The sequence below is a fragment of the Mirounga angustirostris genome, unplaced genomic scaffold, assembly GCF_029215605.1.
Source record: "Mirounga angustirostris isolate CCGP_5_RB_7025 unplaced genomic scaffold, mMirAng1.0.hap1 SCAF_5, whole genome shotgun sequence".
In the NCBI taxonomy this organism is placed as follows: Eukaryota; Metazoa; Chordata; class Mammalia; order Carnivora; family Phocidae; genus Mirounga; species Mirounga angustirostris.
Window position 1 is genome coordinate 179754744 of NW_026991713.1, and position 20494 is coordinate 179775237.

Consider the following 20494-nt stretch of genomic DNA (forward strand, 5'->3'; position numbering starts at 1 on the left):
CCACGTGACCGGGGGCGGGGCCGCAGGCGCTGCGGCGGGCGGCCACGTGACCGGGGGCGGGCCCGCGGTGGGCGCGCGCGCGACCGCAGGGGGCACGCTGACGCTACAATGGCGACGGCACGTGACGGCGGGGCGCGGGGGCTGGGCCTGCCCGGCACGAGTGCGCGCGGGCGGCTGGCCCGGGGCTTAGCGACCCCTAGTTCCGCGGTGGGGATGCCGAGGTTTTGAAATAAACGCCAGGTTTTCATGCCTTCTGCCGCAGGCCGCCCTGGGGAGGCGAGGGTGACTAAGGCCGGGTCCTGTTTGGCCGGGTTTGGGGACCAAAGCGAGGTCCAAGTCCGGGTGACAAGTCATTGCTCGAGAAGGAGCAGCCGTCGGCTCGCTTGGACACAGAACCGCCTGTTAACGCGGAGCTGGAGGTCTGGGGGGAGGCGGGGACAAGAACGAGCACAGGGACAGGGACGGGGGCAGCGGACCGGTTCCGGGGACGGGGACAGGGACGGGGGCAGCGGACGGGTTCCGGGCACAGGGACGGGGGCAGCGGACGGGTTCTGCGCACGGGGGCAGGGACGGGGGCAGCGGCAGCGGACGGGTTCCGGGCACGGGGGCAGCGGACGGGTTCCGGGCACGGGGACGGGGGCAGCGGACGGGTTCCGGGCACGGGGACGGGGGCAGCGGACGGGTTCCGGGCACGGGGACGGGGGCAGCGGACGGGTTCTGGGCACGGGGACAGGGACGGGGGCAGCGGACGGGTTCCGGGCACAGGGACGGGGGCAGCGGACCGGTTCTAGGCACGAGGACAGGGCCTGGGGAGGAAGCACAACTTAAGCCATTTTTCCATTTGAAGGTCCCCTGGATTTTGGGGTCAGCCAACTCCAGACTCCCAAGGGTATGGAGTACAGAGTGTTCCTTCTTTGCACACCTACTGTTCGTATACGGAAAAATTCAAACACATGTCCATCCACTGGGGACTGGTTCAAACTAAAGAGTATATCCATGCAAACAACAGTAGAGCTGTTTTTTAACAAGTTCTTTATGGATAGGCAATCTCCAAGATCTGTTCCGTAACCAAAACAAGGGAGACACGAAACAGTCCATGGAGTCCGCCATCATTTGTGTGAACAGCGGTGAAGTATACGCACATTTTTGCTAGTGGGCAGAGGGGTTTACAGAAGGATAAAAACAACATGGGAATGCTGGTTGCCCCTGAAAATCCACGACCGGGGAGGCACAAGCATGGCGGCCCTGGGCTGTCCCCGCCTCCACGGTCCCTTCCGGACTCTCAGCCCTCGTGCTGCCCGCGCTGCAGCTCCCGAAGGAGAGGCGCTTCGTCCTTGCTCACCAGTGAATCTTAGCTCAGCACGCCACACGCAGTGGGCCCTCAGTAAGTGTTTACTCAACGCGCCAACCCTGGGGTAGGCTTGAAAATGAGCTTCTGTCCCACACCTGCCTTCTGGAGCAGACGCCCTGATGATACGGGTGTTCCTTTGAGAGCAAGCACCTGCTGACCTGGAACCTCAGAGGGCAGAGGCAGCAGAACAGGAAACGCACTGGTCCCGCCCCCACACCCGCAGGGCAGGAACAAGGCAAACTGAGGAAAGAAAGAGACCGTTTATTCTTCACTGGAAACATCACATGCACTTTTAAAAATTTAAACTCTTTATTTAAACATTTCAATAGCATCTTATCAATTTGGTGGCAGCAAAAGAAGCACTACCAAAGACAAGTATTTTGAAAGGCATTTACAAAAATACCGTGCACAAAGTCCCATTCTGCATCTTTAAAAATAAATATTCAAAATATTTCCACCCAACTCCCAAATTGTTTTATATAGGAAATTTTAATTTATATATTTATCCTGTAATATCTGAAACATCTGTATACATTTTATCCAACTTAACTGCATAGGCATTATTTAGTTCCAATTCTAAGAGTGAAAAAATGCTACTTCATGTAGTCGAGGACAGTTGCGCAGTACACATAAAACCCCAGCCAGCACCATCACTTTCTGTTTCTGAAAATAGTGTTTATGAGAACACCGAAAGACTGTCTTAACCCAATAAAACTTAAATAATTTTTAAAACATCTGTAACACTTTAAGTGCCTTGCAAATACCTCATTTATAAAGTCTGCTCAGTAAAATAGTCTAAATATTAAATATTAATTATAAACAAAACAAGTCTCCTAGGAATTGAGAATGGCCGACAGTCGTAGTAAGAGGCGAATCCCAACCAGAGCCAGGAAGAAAGTGCCGCCGTAAGAAAAATTATAAACCTACAACATAATGGTGAATTTGCCACACTGGACAGTCTCCTTGGAGAACCATCAGTAGAGTAAAAACTGAAGATTCTGAAAGACTGGCAGCACATTAGTGTTCAACTTTGCAGCAAAATTTAAAACACAACCTGATGACATCCCCTAAGGTTGGATTTCTGGGATCCTACAGACACTGTGAGGTCCAACTCCAGGGTGGCCCCAAGGGGCGGAGCCTCGCTGAGACCTGAGCACTCCGTTCAGGCGTTGGCTGAGATCCAGACCACCACCCCCTTTCAAATCAGACCCACTTCAAGCCCACGACAAAACGAATCGCCCTGGATCCTGAACAGAAACAACACACCCAGGCCTGACTGTAAAAGTCTTTCTCAGAAGCAGGAGCAAATGAAGTAGAGAACAGTTACTTCCCCACCCGGGAACTTACATTAACTACTGGTGCTGAAGAAAGGAGAAACCCTCTCCTAAAGGAAAGGAGTTCAGAACTCTGAAATTTGGTGGCATTGTTTTTCCCTGAAAGAAACGTGCGCTGGATGGAACAGATGAAATAGGTCTGCCCCCAAAGTCCTGTAGAAGGGCCAGTGAAAGGCTAAATATCAAAGCTTCAAGAACACTTTGACCTGTAGCTTCACTTGCTTTGTTCCTGTTGTCAAGAGAATACAAGTATCAAGAGCTTTATGTTCAAAACAAACCCCCTAACAACCACATGTTCCAATGGATTCCCAGAGATGGGCTGTGGCCAGCGGATCTCAGGGAAGCCAGGCATTCGACATGCAGTGTTTCCTGTGGACAGAGGAGTGAGCGGGGCATCAGCTCCCACTGGCAGTTTATTCAGGGGTGACGTCCTCCCGATGCTCCAGGTGCCCTGGTTCAGGAAGGGCTCCAGTGTTTGACGCTGTCCCCGTATATACAAAATGTACAAGAACCATAGGAGGGTCTCTACTTGACAGGCTCTCCGTGAACCCTGAACCGATAGAGACACGTGTACTCAGGATGGCCCCAGTTGGAGAGAATCCGAAGCTCCACTATCTGGAAAGTTCCGTCAGGTTTTTTCTGAAATCGAAAGGGAATGGGTCACACTTAATTCACAACACCCCAGGCCCAATCACTTCCCCAACTCTGACATATTTGACAGGAAGCAGCCATGTGGGAAATTAGGTCTTAGTGTGAACTCCATCATCTATCGCAGGACACAGAGCTCAGGCAAAACGGAACTCCTCACAAGCCACAGATGTACTATCAGGACGCCTGTGTGCAGAGTATACACTACAAAGGCTCCTTTGGGAAGAGCTGGGAGCTCAGATTCCACTTTTCTCAGGGGCTAACGCCCACATACACCCCTGGACAGCTTTGTCCTGCCCACCCGACAGGAGGAACCCATGGGCCCCTGGGAGCCATGCAAGTCCTCACCAGAATATGGAACATCTGGAGTGATTCCCCTTCTTGATCATACATAAACTGTCCCAGAAGCTGCCCTTCCTCTTGGTATTCATTTTCTAATCCCTGAAACCAAAACCAGATAGTCATTAAGTACTGGAAAAAAACACTGCATTAATTAGGGTTGCTTCCCCTCGACATAATCTGGGAGGATGAAGGCATTAATAAGGCCTTCCTGTTAAACGCTTGGCACTTTGTTAAGGACGTCACACAATCCACGACAACCCCTCGAGACAGCTGTTATTCCTCCTGATTAATGTAGAGGCTGGGGCACTGACCCCTGGCACAGTGAGAACTCCACGTGCAACTTCTGACTCCCCACACACTTAACCACTAGCAGCCACCAGAAGCCTCACCAATCACACACAAGATAGGGAGAGCCACACTGCAGCCGGCAAGCTAACGAGAGACACAGGACTGACTGCCCAACTGCACAGAGCACTCTGTCACCCATGTGGCCCACGGTGCCCTTAAGGCTCCAGAGTGGAACCCCAGGGTTCCTGATGAGCCCGGGAAAAGGACAATAGGCCACCTTGCAAGGAGAGCAGACGGGGGTGCCAGGGGCTGGTGTGCCATGGGTACAGAGTCTCTGTCTGGGAAGATGAGCGAGTTCTAGGAAGGACAGCTGTGCCAATGTGCCAAAGTCCAGGGAACTGCATACTTCAGACAGGGAAGGGGGTGACTCTGGTGTGTGTTTTGCCACAAGAAGGAAGTTACCAGCAGGAAGTAGAGGTGACTGTTGGGGGGTGTGTCGTCATGGGGAAGGATTGCTCGGTGTGGGATGCATGGAAGCAACGACGGGCCATGGGCACACGCGGCCAAATGCAGCATCGGGACCAACACTGGGAAAGTGTGTCTGTACATGACACGTGACTAACATTTCTGTAGAAAGCGCTCAGTTATGCATAGGGAAACTAAGATCCCAAAAGATAAATGAATAAAAACAAGACAAACCTATCAAAAAAAAAAAAAGGAAAGTGCATGTGAAATGCATGGCAACGTAGATGAAATATGCTGTTTTCACCTGTCAAGGTAGCGGAGATGAGAACAAGAGGGCACAGGGAGGTCAGTGCTGGTAACCCCCCCACAGCAATGGGTCAGTGGCCCTGCAGACACTCACACCCCGTCCGCCCCCTCTGCCCCCTCTGCGGTGAGGTGTGCAGGGCCATGAGCGTCTGGTCTAAGGGAGTGAGGAGAGCTGGTGTCACAGCGGCAAACTGGAGAGGTACATTCAGGTTTAGCTACAAAATGGTATTTTATGCTATTTAAAAATCTGTGCAAAGAGTTAATTGCCATCAGGGGCACCTGGGTGGCTCAGTCGGTTAAGGGTCTGCCTGCAGCTCAGGTCATGATCCCAGAGTCCTGGGATCGAGCCCCGCATCGGGCTCCCTGCTCAGCGGGAAGCCTGCTTCTCCCTCTCCCTCTGTCCCTCCCCCCACTCTCTCTCTCTCAATTTTTTTTTTTTTAGATTTTATTTATTTGACAGAGAGAGACCTAGCGAGAGAGGGAACACAAGCAGGGGGAGTGGGAGAGGGAGAAGCAGGGGGAGCGGGAGAGGGAGAAGCAGGCTTCCCGCCGAGCAGGGAGCCCGATGCGGGGCCCAATCCCAGGACCCCGGGATCACGACCTGAGCCGAAGGCAGACGCCTAACTGACTGAGCCACCTAGGCGCCCCTCTCTCACTCAAATCTTAAAAAAAAAAAAAGTTAATTGCCATCAAAAAATATCTATGGGAAATTTGTTTTTTTAAGGCACGAAACAAAATTCTATGAACTGTGTTGTCTCGACTGTACTTTTTTTACAGGGAGAAAGGAGAGAGCAGAAAATACCATAGCGTGCAACGGGAATCCTGAGTGCTCCTTTTCCAACTTGCGTGTTGGAAGTTTCCTGTCAATTCGACAGGAAACAGTTGTCACAGCCCAACGGCCACACGCTCTCTGGAAACCGAACTCTCCAGGTCCACGGGCTGGGTGGCAGAGAACATAGTCCCTACAAGCTGCCCTCCCCAGGAAAGGACTGGGTGGTGCCCTCGGCATCTCATCTGCTTAGAGCACTGAAGGGCTGAGGGGAGGATGGGAGCCAGCAACACCAGGAACAGCCTCTTCTGCGGGGCTCATCTTTGGGCAAGTCCCGGAGTGGGAGGAGGAGGAGGAGAACTGGGACCCGGCTCACTCACATAGACTGCGAAGTCCTTGGGAGCGCTGGTGATGTTGCCCGTGGGCGACAACGTCTTTGGTATGTGCTCCAGAGTGAAGGTGGTTGGGCGGATCTTCATGGACAGCCTCACCACGAGGTACCCCTGGGAGCCTCTGAATGCCCAGCAGTTACCTGGATGTATGTCAGGCTAGGGAAGAGGCAAAAGACAATGACTTAATCCACCTGATTAATGTAGAGGCTGGAGCACTGACCCCTGGCACAGTGAGAACTCCACGTGTAACTTCTGACTCCCCACACACTTAACCACTAGCAGCCACCAGAAGCCTCACCAATCACATAAAGTCGATCAACACATGGTTTATACGGGTGTGATCTGCTGTATTCTTACAATGAAATAAGCTGGAGGAAAGAAACTGTTATTAAGGAAATCATAAGGAAGAGGAAACACACAGTTCCAGCATTGCATTTACAAACACACACCTGCCAAGCGAATGTGCGCAGCTCAAACCCCCGTGAAGGGTCAACTGTAGTGAAACAAGCTCTTGAAAATGTGTCTGACGTTTTAAAACTTAAGACACAGAAACACAAGGAGAAAACACTAATAACACTGAAACAGAAACAAAAGACTTTTTACAAAATAAAAAACCATAAGCAAAAATCAAACGACAAACTGGGGAAAGGCATTTGCAACTTAAGCCCCAGAGGGTGGCTGTCTCCAGTACGGGAGTGAGCCTCCTGACAGTTACAACAACCAGCACCTTCAACAAAAATGGGCGAGGCAAACACGTTTTTAAAAAAAGTAAATTTAAATGGTCCTCAAACATGGGAAAAGATGCTCCACCTTACATAATAACAAGAGAAATAAACACTTAAACCACAGGTGTTCTCCTTTCTCACCGAAAAGATCAACAACAACGGAAGAGCCTGTGGAACCATGCAGGCTAACTGCTGGTCAGTATGTACGACGTACCCCCTTCGAGGAGTATCGTTTGGCAAAATCCCTAAGAGCTCCTTAAGCATCAACCCTCTGACCCAGCAATCCCCTGCCGTGCCTAAGATACACTGGCAAAAATACAAAATTGACAGGCGTGAGCATATTTTGCTGGGAGAGGACTTTTAAGAGCAAAAGAGGAGCTACCATGCCTACTGACAAGGGCCTTAGCTGAACGTGCCGTGCTGAGCAGAAGACGCCAAGCGCACGAGTCAGGGGCATGGCGCGTAGCCGCCCGTCAGGTGGAACGGGAGAGGTAGGGGCAGGGGTGTGGTGATCCCTCCACCATGTGCTTATGCTTGGACTCATTCTCGCTGTACCCTTTTTGTTCTTGATCTACGCATCCTTTCTGCCTGCCCTGTGAAAATGATCTGGGCCCTCAAGGATTACCCACTGTCCCCAGACAGCACTGCAGGGACACTGCAGGTCCCTTTGGCACCCCTCTGGGTGCTGTTGACAGCAAAGTGCCTCTAGGAGTCCCCTGCCTGGGAACAGCTTCCCCAGCACCACGGAAGCTGGGCTTTGCGTGTGTTCCAGGGGATGGCACGACTCAGTGAGCCCTGGCTGTGCCCTCTACAAAAAGGCAGGGCCCTGGGAGGGCTGGGGGACACCATCTCAGGTGTGTCCCCCCCCAGCCCCGGCTTGGTCACGGAAGGAGGAGCGGATCCTGTGTCTGCCGTTGCCAGATTCTATAAAAATTCTCTTTACTTCTAAGAAGGCAATCACCTATTCCTCTGATCTCATCTCCCGGTTCCAGTTCCTGTGGGAATTCTCCTGACAAAGCATTCCCTCGCTCACATACATCTAACATCTGAAGTGCCAGCTACTCCCAGACCACCGGATCCAGCTGGCTAACGGGCACAATGCTGTGGTCGGTGGGGTATCACGGGGACGTTGAGACCATCAAGCCCTCTGCACTGTCCGAGGCAGCCAAGGCAACGCGCCTGAGGGATCCTGTGAGCGGCCACAAACCGGTGCCGGGGGAGCGACGGCGCCCCAACAGACGGCCTGCAGGGAAGCTGCCCACACGCACCCACTGCCAGCCGGGCTCCCAAGGATGACAGAAGGACCACGACAGCATCAGGGCACGGAAGTCTTAAGTTCCTGATACCTCACGGTCAGACTAGTTTGTGAATTAGTTCGTGAATTCTTGTTTTGAAGAAAAGGACTTCTTCACGAGAGGAAACAAACATGGGACGATTTAACTTCTTCCTCCTTCAGTCTCGGGGACCAACTGTGTGACGCGAGCCAGGCACAAGTGGCCGTGCACCCCAAGAGCAGCCCACGGAGGCTCCAGAGAGAGCGAGCGAGCCCTGCCAGCTGGTGCGTGCCGTGTGCAGCGCACGGCGGTGCAGGGGAGGGGTCTCCACCCGCTCTGCCTCCTCACGGACCACGGAGCACCACCTTGTCTTACGAGGGACACCCTCGGCCGTCACCTGGGCTGCAACAGGGCACCAGCGGCTCGCGCTGCAGGGATGACCCAGAGGGACAAGGGCACGATGCACGGCCTAAGTGAGGGCAGCAGAGGTCCCCCTCTGGGGCGGTGCTGGGGGTCGCTCTGTGCGAACCCACGGAGCTGAGCCCTTGGGACGTATGTGATGCTGCAGTAAAAGCAGCCACAACGCGGCTCCTGGCTCCCACCAGGGTCACGGTTGGGGTGGGGGGACCCAGGTCAGGACTCACCTGGATCACGACGCGCGGGGACTGGGAGAAGTACCAGAGCGGGATCCCAAACAGGCTGATGAGCGCGGTCTTGGTCTCGTACGTCTCAGAACAGCGCGTGCTCAGGATGCTCCCACCTTAAAGCAGAGTTCAGAGCTGCCTCAGGGTCTGCAATGATCCCATTGGGAAGGAGTCTCCTTACCCGGCAGGGATTCACTGGAAGGGGCGAACATTCTCAAGTTTTAATTTCTACAAAGAACAGTCCAGGCTCATGTCGACCTTTTCCAAGTTCGGGGTTAAAGTCTGCAGCTGCTTCAGGACACGAGTGCCACCTCCCAAAGCGGCGAAGGGGACTCTGGATGAACTCTCGTGCCTTCCACTAAGAAAGAGCAACGACCCAGACAGGCACTGGAGTTCCCTGACAGGCATGTGTGTCGTTAGAGGGCCCACTACCCACAGGCCATAGCGACAGGATGCTCTCAGCGGCTGCTCGGGGGGCGGGGGGCACGTCTGCTAACAGAACAGGTCCATGGCTCTATTTGGGGTAACATACGTATTCTGGAGTGAATACACGAGAAACCACCGAATCATAATGCTTTAACAGGGTGAAGTTTAGGTTATGCAAATTACACCTCCTTCAAAAAAAAACCAAAAACATTAAAAAAATGTCCATTTGACCCTCAACAAGAAATAGGGCAGACACGGTGCTGATGCCAAACCAAACAAGATGGTGTGGGAAGCAACAACAACAAACTCTCAAAAAAAAAAAAAATTAATAATAATATAAAATAAAAGCGAGGGCACCTGGGTGGCTCAGTCATTAAGCGTCTGCCTTCGGCTCAGGTCATGATCCCGGGATCCTGGGATCAAGTCCAGGGTCAGGCTCCCTGCTCGGCGGGAAGCCTGCTTCTCCCTCTCCCACTCCCCCTGCTTGTGTTCCCTCTCTCGCTGTGTCTCTGTCAAATAAAGTCTTTAAAAAAAAAAAAAACAACTAAAATCAGATAAAAGCTGCTGAGAAGTTTGTATTTGAAGAGATGGGGGTTCCCAAGTTGGGGGGGCCGCGTGAGGACTCTTCCTCTGATCGTGAACAGGCAGAACCAGGAATTTGCACAAAAAGACAAAGCAGTGTTGACCTTGCTCATCAACAGACCTGAACTTCTGAACCTCTCGATTACCTTTTTAAATATTCTACCCCTCGTTAAAAAAAAAATCCTTAAATATGGACGCTATAAAAAATATTCTTTTAACTTACAAAGAGTCAGTGAATGCCCCAAGTAACGCACCGAACATCAAAATTACCAAAATTCTACAGGACATACAAGTCTGTCAGGATTAGTTATGCTCCTGAGAAAATAATGCCCCAGCTGAGTGGTTAAAACAGCACTTGAAGTCTCTGAATTGAAATGGTTTCTTCATAAATCACTGAATTTCAAAAACATGTTAACTAAAATCACTTAACAGTCCAAAAAAGTCATTCTCCACAGAACATAAGGCACACAACAGTTCAGAGGACACCCGGAGAACGTGGGAGAATGTGTGTGGGGGGGGAGGGGGGGGCGGGTTTCGCACGCAGTGGCGGCCCTGGGCCAGTGCGGGGCCTGCGGGGACCAGGTTCCTGACCGGGGCATCACGCAGACTGCCTACAGTGCCGGGTGAGGGTAAACCAAGTCACCCTGAAGGGCTCTCAGACCCTTTCATCGGCTACCGTGCGTGAAGAACCTCCCTTTCTCTGAGACAAAATGCTGGTTCACTAGCTGTTGATCTGCAAGTCCTAAATTTTAAAAACTCAGGAAACCAAGACTTTCGGTGACACAGATGGCACCCAAACCTCCCCTAAACAGACGTGATGTCCCTCAGAGTCTTCACCCCTCTTGCGTAGTAGTTTCTTCACAGAAATGCTCCCGTGCTTGATCCGGGGGCGCTGTCCCAAATGTCGCCGAGGGGGTAGGTGACAGAAGACGTGTGGACCACGACACTTCACTAGACCACCACTGGGATGGCTCAAATACACCTGGCCCTGAGGACGGGGTCCCGAGCCCGCGTGCCTGCTGCACGCACCACTTCCCCGACTTAACAGGCCACCACGTTCCCCTTCATCTCTCTGTGGAACAAAAGCAGCACCCCACCGCTCCGCTCACTCAGGAGCCGTCCTCACGGCTGGGTATCACGGGTTGCTTTCTGTCTGCCACCATCTCCCCCACGGAGGGAAGGCTCCTGCGGGGCCGGGGCTGCTGGTACCCGGGACGGTCCCTGCGCGCAGTAGGCACAAACCCATCGCTCACTAAATGCCTGGAGGGACACGTCTTCGTGTCACTGAGCGCTCTGGGAAACAGTCTGCTCTCGCGTCCGTTACGGCACTTCTACGCTTCAACACACTTCGCCACACGCAAGCCCATAATCGGTGTTTCTGTGGCAGTGAGCTCTGACCCAGCCCCCAAACTGGGATTGTGCTGATGCCCACTGATGTGAGAGCCACATGCGCCCCCAGCAGCCCTGTCTGACCCTAAAGCAAGAGCGCACGGGGCATACCCGGAGTGACGCTCTTTCTCGGCATCGGGTTCCAGACTGCGTGGAAGTGGGGCAGGTCCCAGCGGGCCAACAGGTGACCACAGTATTCGGTAACCAGGAGTTTACTCACCGCCAGACTCCAGAGCAAAGTCCACCATGCCAGTCTTATCCTGGGAATACAGCTTCAAGGCATTGTTCACGATGACACGTGCTTGCTGGACACAGCCAAGGGCACAGCGGGGAGACAAGACTCAGTGTTAATGCAGAAACGAAGGCCAGACATTTCCATCAAGAATACATTTCCAGTTAACTGCATTTGGGGACAACAGGCTTGGCAGGGGGTTCAGTCCTGCACCCCAGCCCAAGGGCCAACACGTGGACATGGGACGGGGTTGCCCTGTCACCCAGGGCTCTCACACACAGCCACGACAATCATGAGCCGGAGAACCGTGGGTTCCACAGAATACGACGAAGCAAGGACTAGAGTCTGGGATGGCAGCCCGGCACCGTGTTCCTGGGCAGGTCCTGTGATTTCACAAGGGGTGTGGCCACCCAGGTGCACAGCCGGGTAACCGCCGCAGCAGCTGCAGCTTCCCCGCACCCCACGCCGTGCGGAGCACCCCCGGCATCCCCCCATGTCAGCTCAGTAACCAGGTCACCAGCTCCATTACGACACGCGCTGCGTTTCTCGCTGTGCGCTTACCGCTTCCGTGATTCCGGAAATCCCTGCCTGCTTTGCAGCAGATACTACGGTTTCAGAATCTGGAACCTGCTTCGTCACAGAGATGTAGTGTGTAATGTTCTTCAGGATCTGCAGCTCCAAATCCCGTAATAAAACCTGCAGGTCGTCCTTGCTTACGAACCGAGAAGAAACCATCTGTAGCAGCCATTCGAGAGAACCGCCCTGCTCCCCGTCCGAGAACATGAGTTTGATGGTTTCTCGGACCTGGGCGTCTACCTAGGAAAACCATTCACAAGCAGAACTTGAAGTTACTGTTCTAACAAAATCATCTCAGCACTTCGCTTCTGTCACCTTAACACCTCGACACTATCACAAAGCTGCTCAAATATCCATAATGCAAATGCGACACTTCTCCCCCTTTACAATTTGAGAACCTCTCCAAAAATGCTGGAATACGTTACAGAGAACAGGAACAGAAAAGCGCAGTGCGCACCCAGAGAGCCAAGGACAGCGGCTCCGTCCACCTTGCCGGCCTGCTCCTGAGTGTGTTCCTCAGAGGGCATTTACCAGGCGGGGCGCCCCCGTGGGTCAGGTGTGGAGACAGGGGAGCCCCTTGTCCTCAAACTCAGTCTGGTAAGGACTCAGTCACGCCAACAACTAAAGTGTTACTTCACGTACGCTAGAAATGCCCTTGCATGTTATTTCCACACACCTCCGCTTCTTGCTTGGCACGAGAGATGCACAGAGAAATGATGCAGGGAGGCCCAGCTCGGCCACTCCCAGAGCTCTGTGGCACCCCCCACCATAGACACCCTGCTACGTCCTCCTCGGGCCTGTCTGCCCAGAGCTTTCACTTCTGTTGGGTAAGTCCCAAGAGTGAGGCTGCTACTTGCAAGAGTATGCATCTCTGTAACTGGTAGTACCCTAAGACATCCCACCCCCAGAAGGCTGCAAGAAAACACACGACGCCACCAGGTCAGCACTGGGGCGACTGTTCTCCTTCTTGCAAACCCAGTTAGTGGAACTGAGTGGCCTGCTCACGTGCTTTGTCCACGTTCCCACGGTCTCCTTTCCTGGCAACTTCAGGAGCTCTTTGCAGGGCGGAATAAGTTTATCACCTGTATTGCGAATACTTTTTCCCAATCTACTATCTGCCTTTGCCCAACCCATGACTTCTGCCATTCAAACGTTTGTTTTTTCATCTTCACGCAGCTACAAAGGTCTGGACTTCCTCCTCTCTTGCATAAGGGTGCATGGGCCTGACACCGCCTGATACGTAACCACACCAAGCAGAGCTGCAGAGGGCAGTGTGACTCCACTGCGCTGAAGACACATGAACGGCGGACCCCCGAATTTGTGCTGGCACACGGCCGTATGTACGTAAAGAAAGTGTGGAAAAAAGAAGCACACTGAAGTGTTAACGTATCACAGGAAATGCCAGGAGAGTTGAATATTAACTACTCTATCTTAGATGTTTAAAAACTTCATATATAAGAAAATAAAGGTTCTAGAGAAAATTGAAATCAACTTAATAAACCTGAATCTTCAATTCAAGTGTTCTTTTCCTTTCTGTGAGAAAACATTTTATAACTTGCCTTTCCTTGGATGGTATCGACCTCTTCACAGCTGGTTTTCAAATGCTGCCAACTGGACAATTCAGATTTCAGCCGACCCAGTTCCAGGTCCAGATGCTTCACCACGGAGAGGAGGTGCTGCTCTTCCTCAACTCCGCTGGCAAGTCCACGGGAGGAGGGAGGAGGAAAGGAATCAGGTGTCACCAATCACACATGCGTAACGTAAACGCGGGCAATAGAATCGTGGAGGAGGGACCAGCACCACCCCCAGACCCCGATACTGCACACGCCTCCACCTGTCCCACCTTAGGGTGGACACCAACCATCAGCTTCAGGTCAAAACCCCAAAGAGACCCCGTCCACACCACACCCACAGTGCCTACACCCACCCCGTCCGCGTCAGTCCACGCGTGTACACACAAATATGCCCAAGTGCCCAGGCAGGGCGTCTAACACATGCTGTCACCAACAGCTCCCTTTCAGTGCTAGGAGAAAGCTCTCAAAACCACTTCATATTTAATACCTGTACCTTTTGAATAAATACCCGTGTCTATCTCCCTAAAACTACAAAAAGACTTCGGAAATGAGACAATATTTATCAATAATCACCATAAAGTTGAATAAGAAATTTTCAAGCTAATGGAATGGATAACTGAATTAAAAATGTATGGCTTCAGAGTTTAATAATTCTATTTTATGTAGGAATTCTACATTATGATGTAAAATATTGCAAGATTATATTTCTTTTGTAAGTTGGTGTAGTTGGTGAGACACCAATAATTCATTACTCAGAAAAGCAGACTGCAGGATAAACCTTCTAGGATCCACGTATCAGCAAATCAACACACCTTTTTACGGAAATAAAGGTTCTGAAAGGGAGTAAGATGTAGTCACACCCAAATCTGTCCTTCGGGAAGGATATATGGGATCTATAACACACACAGGAGCCAGAGGTGGGAAGGTGCTTAGTTAAAGCTCATTGTCTGGTGTCCCCCCCCGACCCCAGCAGAGCTGTAGGAATCCCTGGAGCAACAGGAGGGTGCAGGTGTCCCATCTAGACACACATGGGGGGGGGGGGTGCAGAGAGCCTGTGTCGATAAAATGAGGGGTGTGGGAAAAGACAGGCGCCGTGACGTGTCGAGGAAAGGGAAAGTCCATACTTCTAGCAGAATTCAGGGGGATGGACAAAGGTACCAAACAAAAGCAGCCCACATATCACGCCCCCAGGAAGGCGTCAGGGAAAGGGCCATTTAGATGGCCACAAAACGGCTCGGGCGCGGCACAGGGCCACACACCCGGGCGGTCCCAGGCCAGCGTCCTGCCCGCTTGAGCAGCTGCTGGGATGCGGACAGTTCACACACAGAAGTCCACCTGCACCGGGGCCCTGGCTCAGCTCCGAGAGCACCCTGGCAGTAGGTCTCTCTGTCCTCAGGTGGCGCCAAGGGCCACCCAGAAAGACCACCGGGAGTGATTCCACCAGGAAGCCCGTAACTCGTGGTACGCACAGCGCCCCCTCGGGAATGATTGCTGGGTTCCACGTTACAAGGAAACACACAAGACAAGATACAAATTCATCTGAAATTATCATACCTAGCTGTTCTCAGCTTGGTCTGTTCTAATTCCTTCCGGATGGCCTAAAAAGTATGATAAAGAACCGTTTAAACAGGAGTTATATACTAACATTCCATAAATCACACACTTGATTAACATTTTATTTCTGTATGGAACTACATGTATTTATCTGTGAATTTTCCCCCCCTTAGTTCAAAGCCCAGACCTGCCTGCTGGTTGGCAGGTGAGAGATGTTTATTTTTTTTTTTAAGGGTTGTTTGTTTGTTTTAGGGATTATACCATTCATTTTTTTTTTTTAAGATTTTGTTTTTTAAGTAATCTCTACACCCAGCATGGGTCTTGAACCCACGACCCCGAGATCAAGAGTCACATGCTCTTCCGACTGAGCCAGCCAGCTGCTCCTCAAAGTAAACTTTTAGAAGACATACAACATATATTCAGAGAGGTGCAGAAATCACACGGAACACCCTGACAGATTTTCAAAATGAGCAGCTCCTGTAGCACCTAGGCCAAGGAGAACATTGCCAGCACCTCTGGGAAGTCGTTTTTGAATGGGGAAGGACAAGGCCGTGGCAGATTCACACATGGAGATAGGACTCATGAACAGGGTCCGTTCAGAGATGGGGGACTGACACCGCCACACATCGGGGAGCCGCTTCCATTCAAAGTCCAGCTGAACGAGGTCAGAATCCCCCTGGCACAAAATGAAGCGAGGGCTACGCTCCTGGCCTCTGGCTTCCTTCTCCAGCCCTCCCCTCCCCATGGATACCACGGATTCTGCAGTCAGTGGGTGACCGGAACTCGCCTGGTTCCACGTGCAGGAACAGGGCAGCCGCCCCAACACCCCCAGGGCTGCGCCATGTCTGCCCCTGCATCCAACGTGCCCAGGGACCCCGAATCGGAGTGCGCCACAGTCTCTGTGGCTCGGATCAATGCAAACATCCCGGCCTCCCCCTCTCTGCTTCACCGGTATCTGATAACAGCTTTTCCACCAGAAAATTAATGCTGTCTGTCAGAGATTCGTGCTCTACGAAGTCACTCTGCAGGAGGCTGTGTGACCTTGAGGAGAAACAAGGACTCAGGCCCCCTTGAAAAGATGCCTTGGAGTCCGTGAAAAAGACACACTTGTGAAACATGAAAGCAGTAAAATGAGGTCCCAGGGGCAAGAGGCAACAGTCAGAAAGGTTTTTCCTCGCAGGCTGAGGAGCGTAAGCACACAGACGGATGCGGATGCTCTCTCGCTGAGGAAAAGTCGAGATGCATACCTCTGACTTCTCTGTCAGTTTTCCAAGAACATCTTCTAAGTTTGAGAGGCGCAATTCGTGCTCCTGGTGGAAAGTCATGGCGTCGGTCTTGGAAAGGAACACAAGTGGGAGGTAAGCAACAGACAAAAAGACCTGGAAGTTGCTTCTGCACAGAACCCCAAACATGAGACTACCTGGTCACGGCCTGGCCTGCCGTCCGGGGGGGGGGGGGCCCTCAGTGTCCACACGTCCACCCCTCACTAGAGAGCGCACACGCCTGTGCTCAGCAGAAGACACCCACGTGGGCGGCCCCCGTGTGAGGGAGGAAGAGGGGAGAGGGACTACGAGGAAAGACACACCGACCCGCTCACTGAGCTCACACGCAGCACCCAACACACAACGCGGTTCCGGCAATGACCCGACCGGAGCACGGCCCTGCAACACGGTTTACCAGGTGACTGAAGGGACTTACCAAGTGAGACAAGACAGTGACAAATGCATCAGAGAAGCGAGGGAACTGCTGAAAAACTAGTCTGTTCAAGCTACGCCCAACCAATTTGTTCAGCAATTCTTAGAAGGTGGAACGACACGAAAACTGTCAGAGTCCCTGGCAAAAGTCCCTCGGAAAGTCACTGCCAACTATCCACTCAGACGGCAGGGACGGGGGCACCGCATGCCCTGAGCGACTGAGACCCAGGCCACAAGATTCAGAGACACAAAGTAATTCGATACTTTCATTATTGGAGGTTCCACTTGTTAATTATACCCCATCTCTTCCAAATTATAACCACAGTGAATTTATAGAAGTTTATATAAAAACAAGATTAAAAATGAAATAAACCAGAGCACAAGGACACAGGCTAGCTGGAAAGATGAACCCAGGTCGCTGACACACAGGAAGGGCATCCATGAATGCAGCTGTGAGCTTCCTCGCCGTCTCTGCCTGCCACCCAACTCCACGCCAGAATGAGAGGGTCCGCTCTCGCTGTCCACCAGCCACATGTGGCCATCGCAGCTGAGAAACTAGCTTCACACCGCCCCACACAGCTGGTGGTGTGCTGGACGGCACAGTGAGGAGCGTTGGGGGGTGCGGGGTGGGAGGCCCCAGGGGACGGCAGGAGTAAGACGAGCGTGGGGCCGTTTGGGAAGCAAGCTGGGATTGCCCTGCGTCAGGATTAGCATCACGGTCACACCTACATACAGGTGAATACTGGAGAACGGTGTAAGAAGAATAGGATAAATCTGTACTTAGCTAATCTGATTTAGAACCTAGTTTTAAAGTGAGCCCAGACTGCCTAAGATTTGGTACTTTACAGAACATGACACAAACTGATGCTTGGTTGTTTTTTTTTTAAATGGTCATCTTTTTTCTCTGCAAGAGAAAGAAATCAACATAACTAAAGGTTGCCAGCTCACCACTTCTGTTGGTTTGTTTTAGGATTTCACCATCATCTCATCCCTGTGGTGGTGACAGTATTTCAGAATGCCTCAGCTGAGAAAAGCTCCTGAATATCAACACGTTTCCTGGCGTGACTCTATGCTCACCCAGGAAACGTCCTGCCTACGGGGGCAGATTTCATGACCTGCCACCTACAACAGTCCAGCTGTTTTGTTTTTAAAACAAACGAGCTTCAACCCTTCCTACTGTTCTATCTTGTCTGCAAAAACCAGCAAAGTTCCGTTCAACCTTTCCATCTAACAAAGTTGTTAAATGGCCAATAAGAACAGACCAATCATAACTGTGTCAACTGGATCTGACCAAAATCACCTCAATTTTATGGTCAAGAAACTGAAAATCGGCAAAGACTGAGGAATCAATGCAGGATGCCAAGTGTGCCTTGAGCGGATACGGGAACTCCAAGCGTGGCCACCTGGGGCTATGCACAGAAGATGCAAGCCTTCCCTGACCCTTCCCTGTCACCTCGGGTCCTACTGCTATCAGCACATTACAAAGACAACTACTGATGTGCCTCAGGCCAAACCAGAGTCAAGGGTCATTCATTCACTATCAGGTGTGAGAAGACAGTGACTTGAAAGGTGGGAGGGCGAGGTGGTGGTCAGGGGACTCTCGGCCTGGGGCCAAGTCCAGGTGGAGGCTCCAGGGACAAGAGTCAGGCTTGCTCAAGAGCACAGTGGGACCAGGCTTTGTGCAGGGCCCTGGGAAGGCTGGGGGTCCCCAGGCCAGGGACAGACTGCACCAGTGAGGGAGGGGAGTTGGGGGTTCCTCCTGGACTGTGGTGCAGACGGCTGGGGGGGTGAGGGGCTCTGAGACAAGAGACACGAGAAGCAGGCTGTTGAGGCAAGGGGCAACACATATGTTAAAGATTTCATTCCAAAGTACCTAAATATTTAATAAATACTCATTTTGGAACTTATCAAAATAAACATCAGTTTTGGGGAAAACGGACAGTTCTTTCCTTGAGAATACCTAATAAACAAGGCATTTTTGTTCCGGGTTCCACATGGAATAGCAGCTCCTCTGAACTTCATTATCATGAGATTTTCTAGATCACAGATTTGAACACTTCAAATCAGTGTTGATACAAAATGCAAATCAAATCACAGCTGACAGTGAAACTTCACTGAATTATTATGGTCAATCCATTTTCAAAGTAAAATGTGCATCAGGAACAACTCGCAGACAGGGCACCAGGTCCCGTGGCTCCCAAGACAAGCCACCCACAGCGACTCCATCCCCGACGCCCCAGCCCCCCAGCCCCCAGCGGGGCACCCACTCTGCTGGTGTCCCCCGGGCCGTAGCTCCCGGTCTCCGGCAAGCACCAGGAAACCACCCTGGCCCTCAGCAACTGCTCCCCACAGCCGAAGAGCACGACCACTTGTCACAGCGGCGCCCCCTGTCCTTCATCCCTAAAAGGAAAACAGACCCTCGAGAACCCTCATTACCTGAGAACCCGACAGTCTGTCGGCACCCATTTCCTGTAAGTGTTGCCCTACCACACGCTGAATCAAGGACAGCGTCCCCTCGCGGTCGCCGTCCATCTGGTCCACCTGTGCCTGCAGTTTCTGAAGCACAGCGGCTAGTTCTCTGAGCTTCTCGTCATGCCTGCGACACTGTCCAGACAGCGAGGTCATCTGCCTTTCCACTTCGCTCATCCGATGCCAGTGGGAAGCCCCGTCGCCAGCCTACAGCAGTGAGAGCAAGCCCAGCGGCACAAAGGGGCCGTCAGGCCTGGCACCAAATAACCTCGGAGCACAGGATCACAGCACAACGGCCCCACGAGCCGTGTGGAGACGCTAAAGGACAGGACAGGACCATGTCCGTCCTCAGGGATTTTCCTTACGGGGCAGACTACGGGGGCTTGTCTTTTCTTCTTCCCTTCCGTGTTTTCCAAAGTAATGCATATTACTGTTTCTTAAACTAAAATTAACTGAACGAAGTTACTTACATATGCATCACTTGAACTGTCTCAGAACATCTAAGGAACTATAAAGCTTGCTTACTTGACATTTAACATTTTCTGAACCAAGGGGCCTCTTCTCTGAGGAATACAGACGGGGAATGCCACAGAAGAGAGCTTCTGTGTGGTTACCTCCGGTGGCTGGCTCAGGTGAGACGCGTCAGGTGTGACCGAGTTCTCGGGGCCATCCACCCGCTGGGCTCCGTACATGTGTGTCCAGCTGAGCACAGGCAGGCCTGAGAGGAAGTCTCCCTGGCCGCACAGGGACAGACCCGCACCTGAAGGGGACAGGAGCCAACTGCATGTGTGTACAACGCTCTGTGAAACGGGCACTGAAGCGCTCAGTTCTTGCCCCCATTTACATCTTCCCGTGTAGAGACTCATCACGGAACTAAGTCAAAGTTCACTTACCTAGTAAAAGTAGTAACGGAATGAGCAAGATTAAAAACTTGCAGATATTTCGAAGGCACCTAGGAATAAAAAGAAAAATTTTAACTTGGATATAAGAAAAGTCAGGGTCACCATTCTATTTTACCTCTCTGGGGAATTTTATACAAAATAATAATAATCTCGGTATTAGAAGTGCATTTACAGTTGCTTGCTTTTTTTTTTTAAAGGAGGCTCCGTACCCAACGTGGGGCTCGAACTCAAGACCCTGAGATCAGAGTCACGTGCTCTTCCGACTGAGCCGGCCAGGCGCCCCAGAAATGCAGTTACGGTGTTATCTACAAGGTGTGTATACACGCACAGGGGGACCCTTCTATAAAATAGTGTCCCCTGGCCCACAGTAACAACCAAACACACTCACTACTGATTCGCGTGGCACCATGCTGGGCACTAAAGGACCTTGGCTACTGGCCCACTAAGGTCACCTGGGGCCGGGTGAACTGCCCCAGAGTTAACCAGACCCTCTCTCCCAGTCCTGACCACACCCCTCCCGATCTGTGTAATCGCTGACAAGGCACTTCACTCCTATAC

General features: G+C 52.0%; 1 protein-coding gene across 10 annotated transcripts in view; it reads right to left on the minus strand.

Moving 5' to 3' along the window:
* Positions 1-1596: 1596 nt before the first annotated feature.
* Positions 1597-20494, minus strand: part of SUN1 (Sad1 and UNC84 domain containing 1) — a 52011-nt gene continuing 33113 nt past the window's right edge. For 8 of the 10 annotated variants that reach the window (XM_064593483.1, XM_064593478.1, XM_045875950.3 and 5 more), the window contains 12 exons: positions 19928-19986; positions 19649-19794; positions 19002-19241; positions 16119-16205; positions 14872-14915; positions 13303-13438; positions 11729-11983; positions 11156-11240; positions 8539-8654; positions 5884-6051; positions 3682-3774; positions 1597-3324 (listed from right to left, as the gene is read on the minus strand). In XM_064593483.1, coding sequence (XP_064449553.1) covers positions 3211-3324; positions 3682-3774; positions 5884-6051; positions 8539-8654; positions 11156-11240; positions 11729-11983; positions 13303-13438; positions 14872-14915; positions 16119-16205; positions 19002-19241; positions 19649-19794; positions 19928-19986 — 1543 coding nt within the window. In that variant the 3' untranslated portion in view covers positions 1597-3210. Of the gene's footprint in view, positions 3325-3681; positions 3775-5883; positions 6052-8538; positions 8655-11155; positions 11241-11728; positions 11984-13298; positions 13439-14871; positions 14916-16118; positions 16206-19001; positions 19242-19648; positions 19795-19927; positions 19987-20494 lie in introns of all 10 variants that reach the window. The other 2 variants (XM_064593480.1, XM_064593484.1) reach the window with 2 other exon arrangements.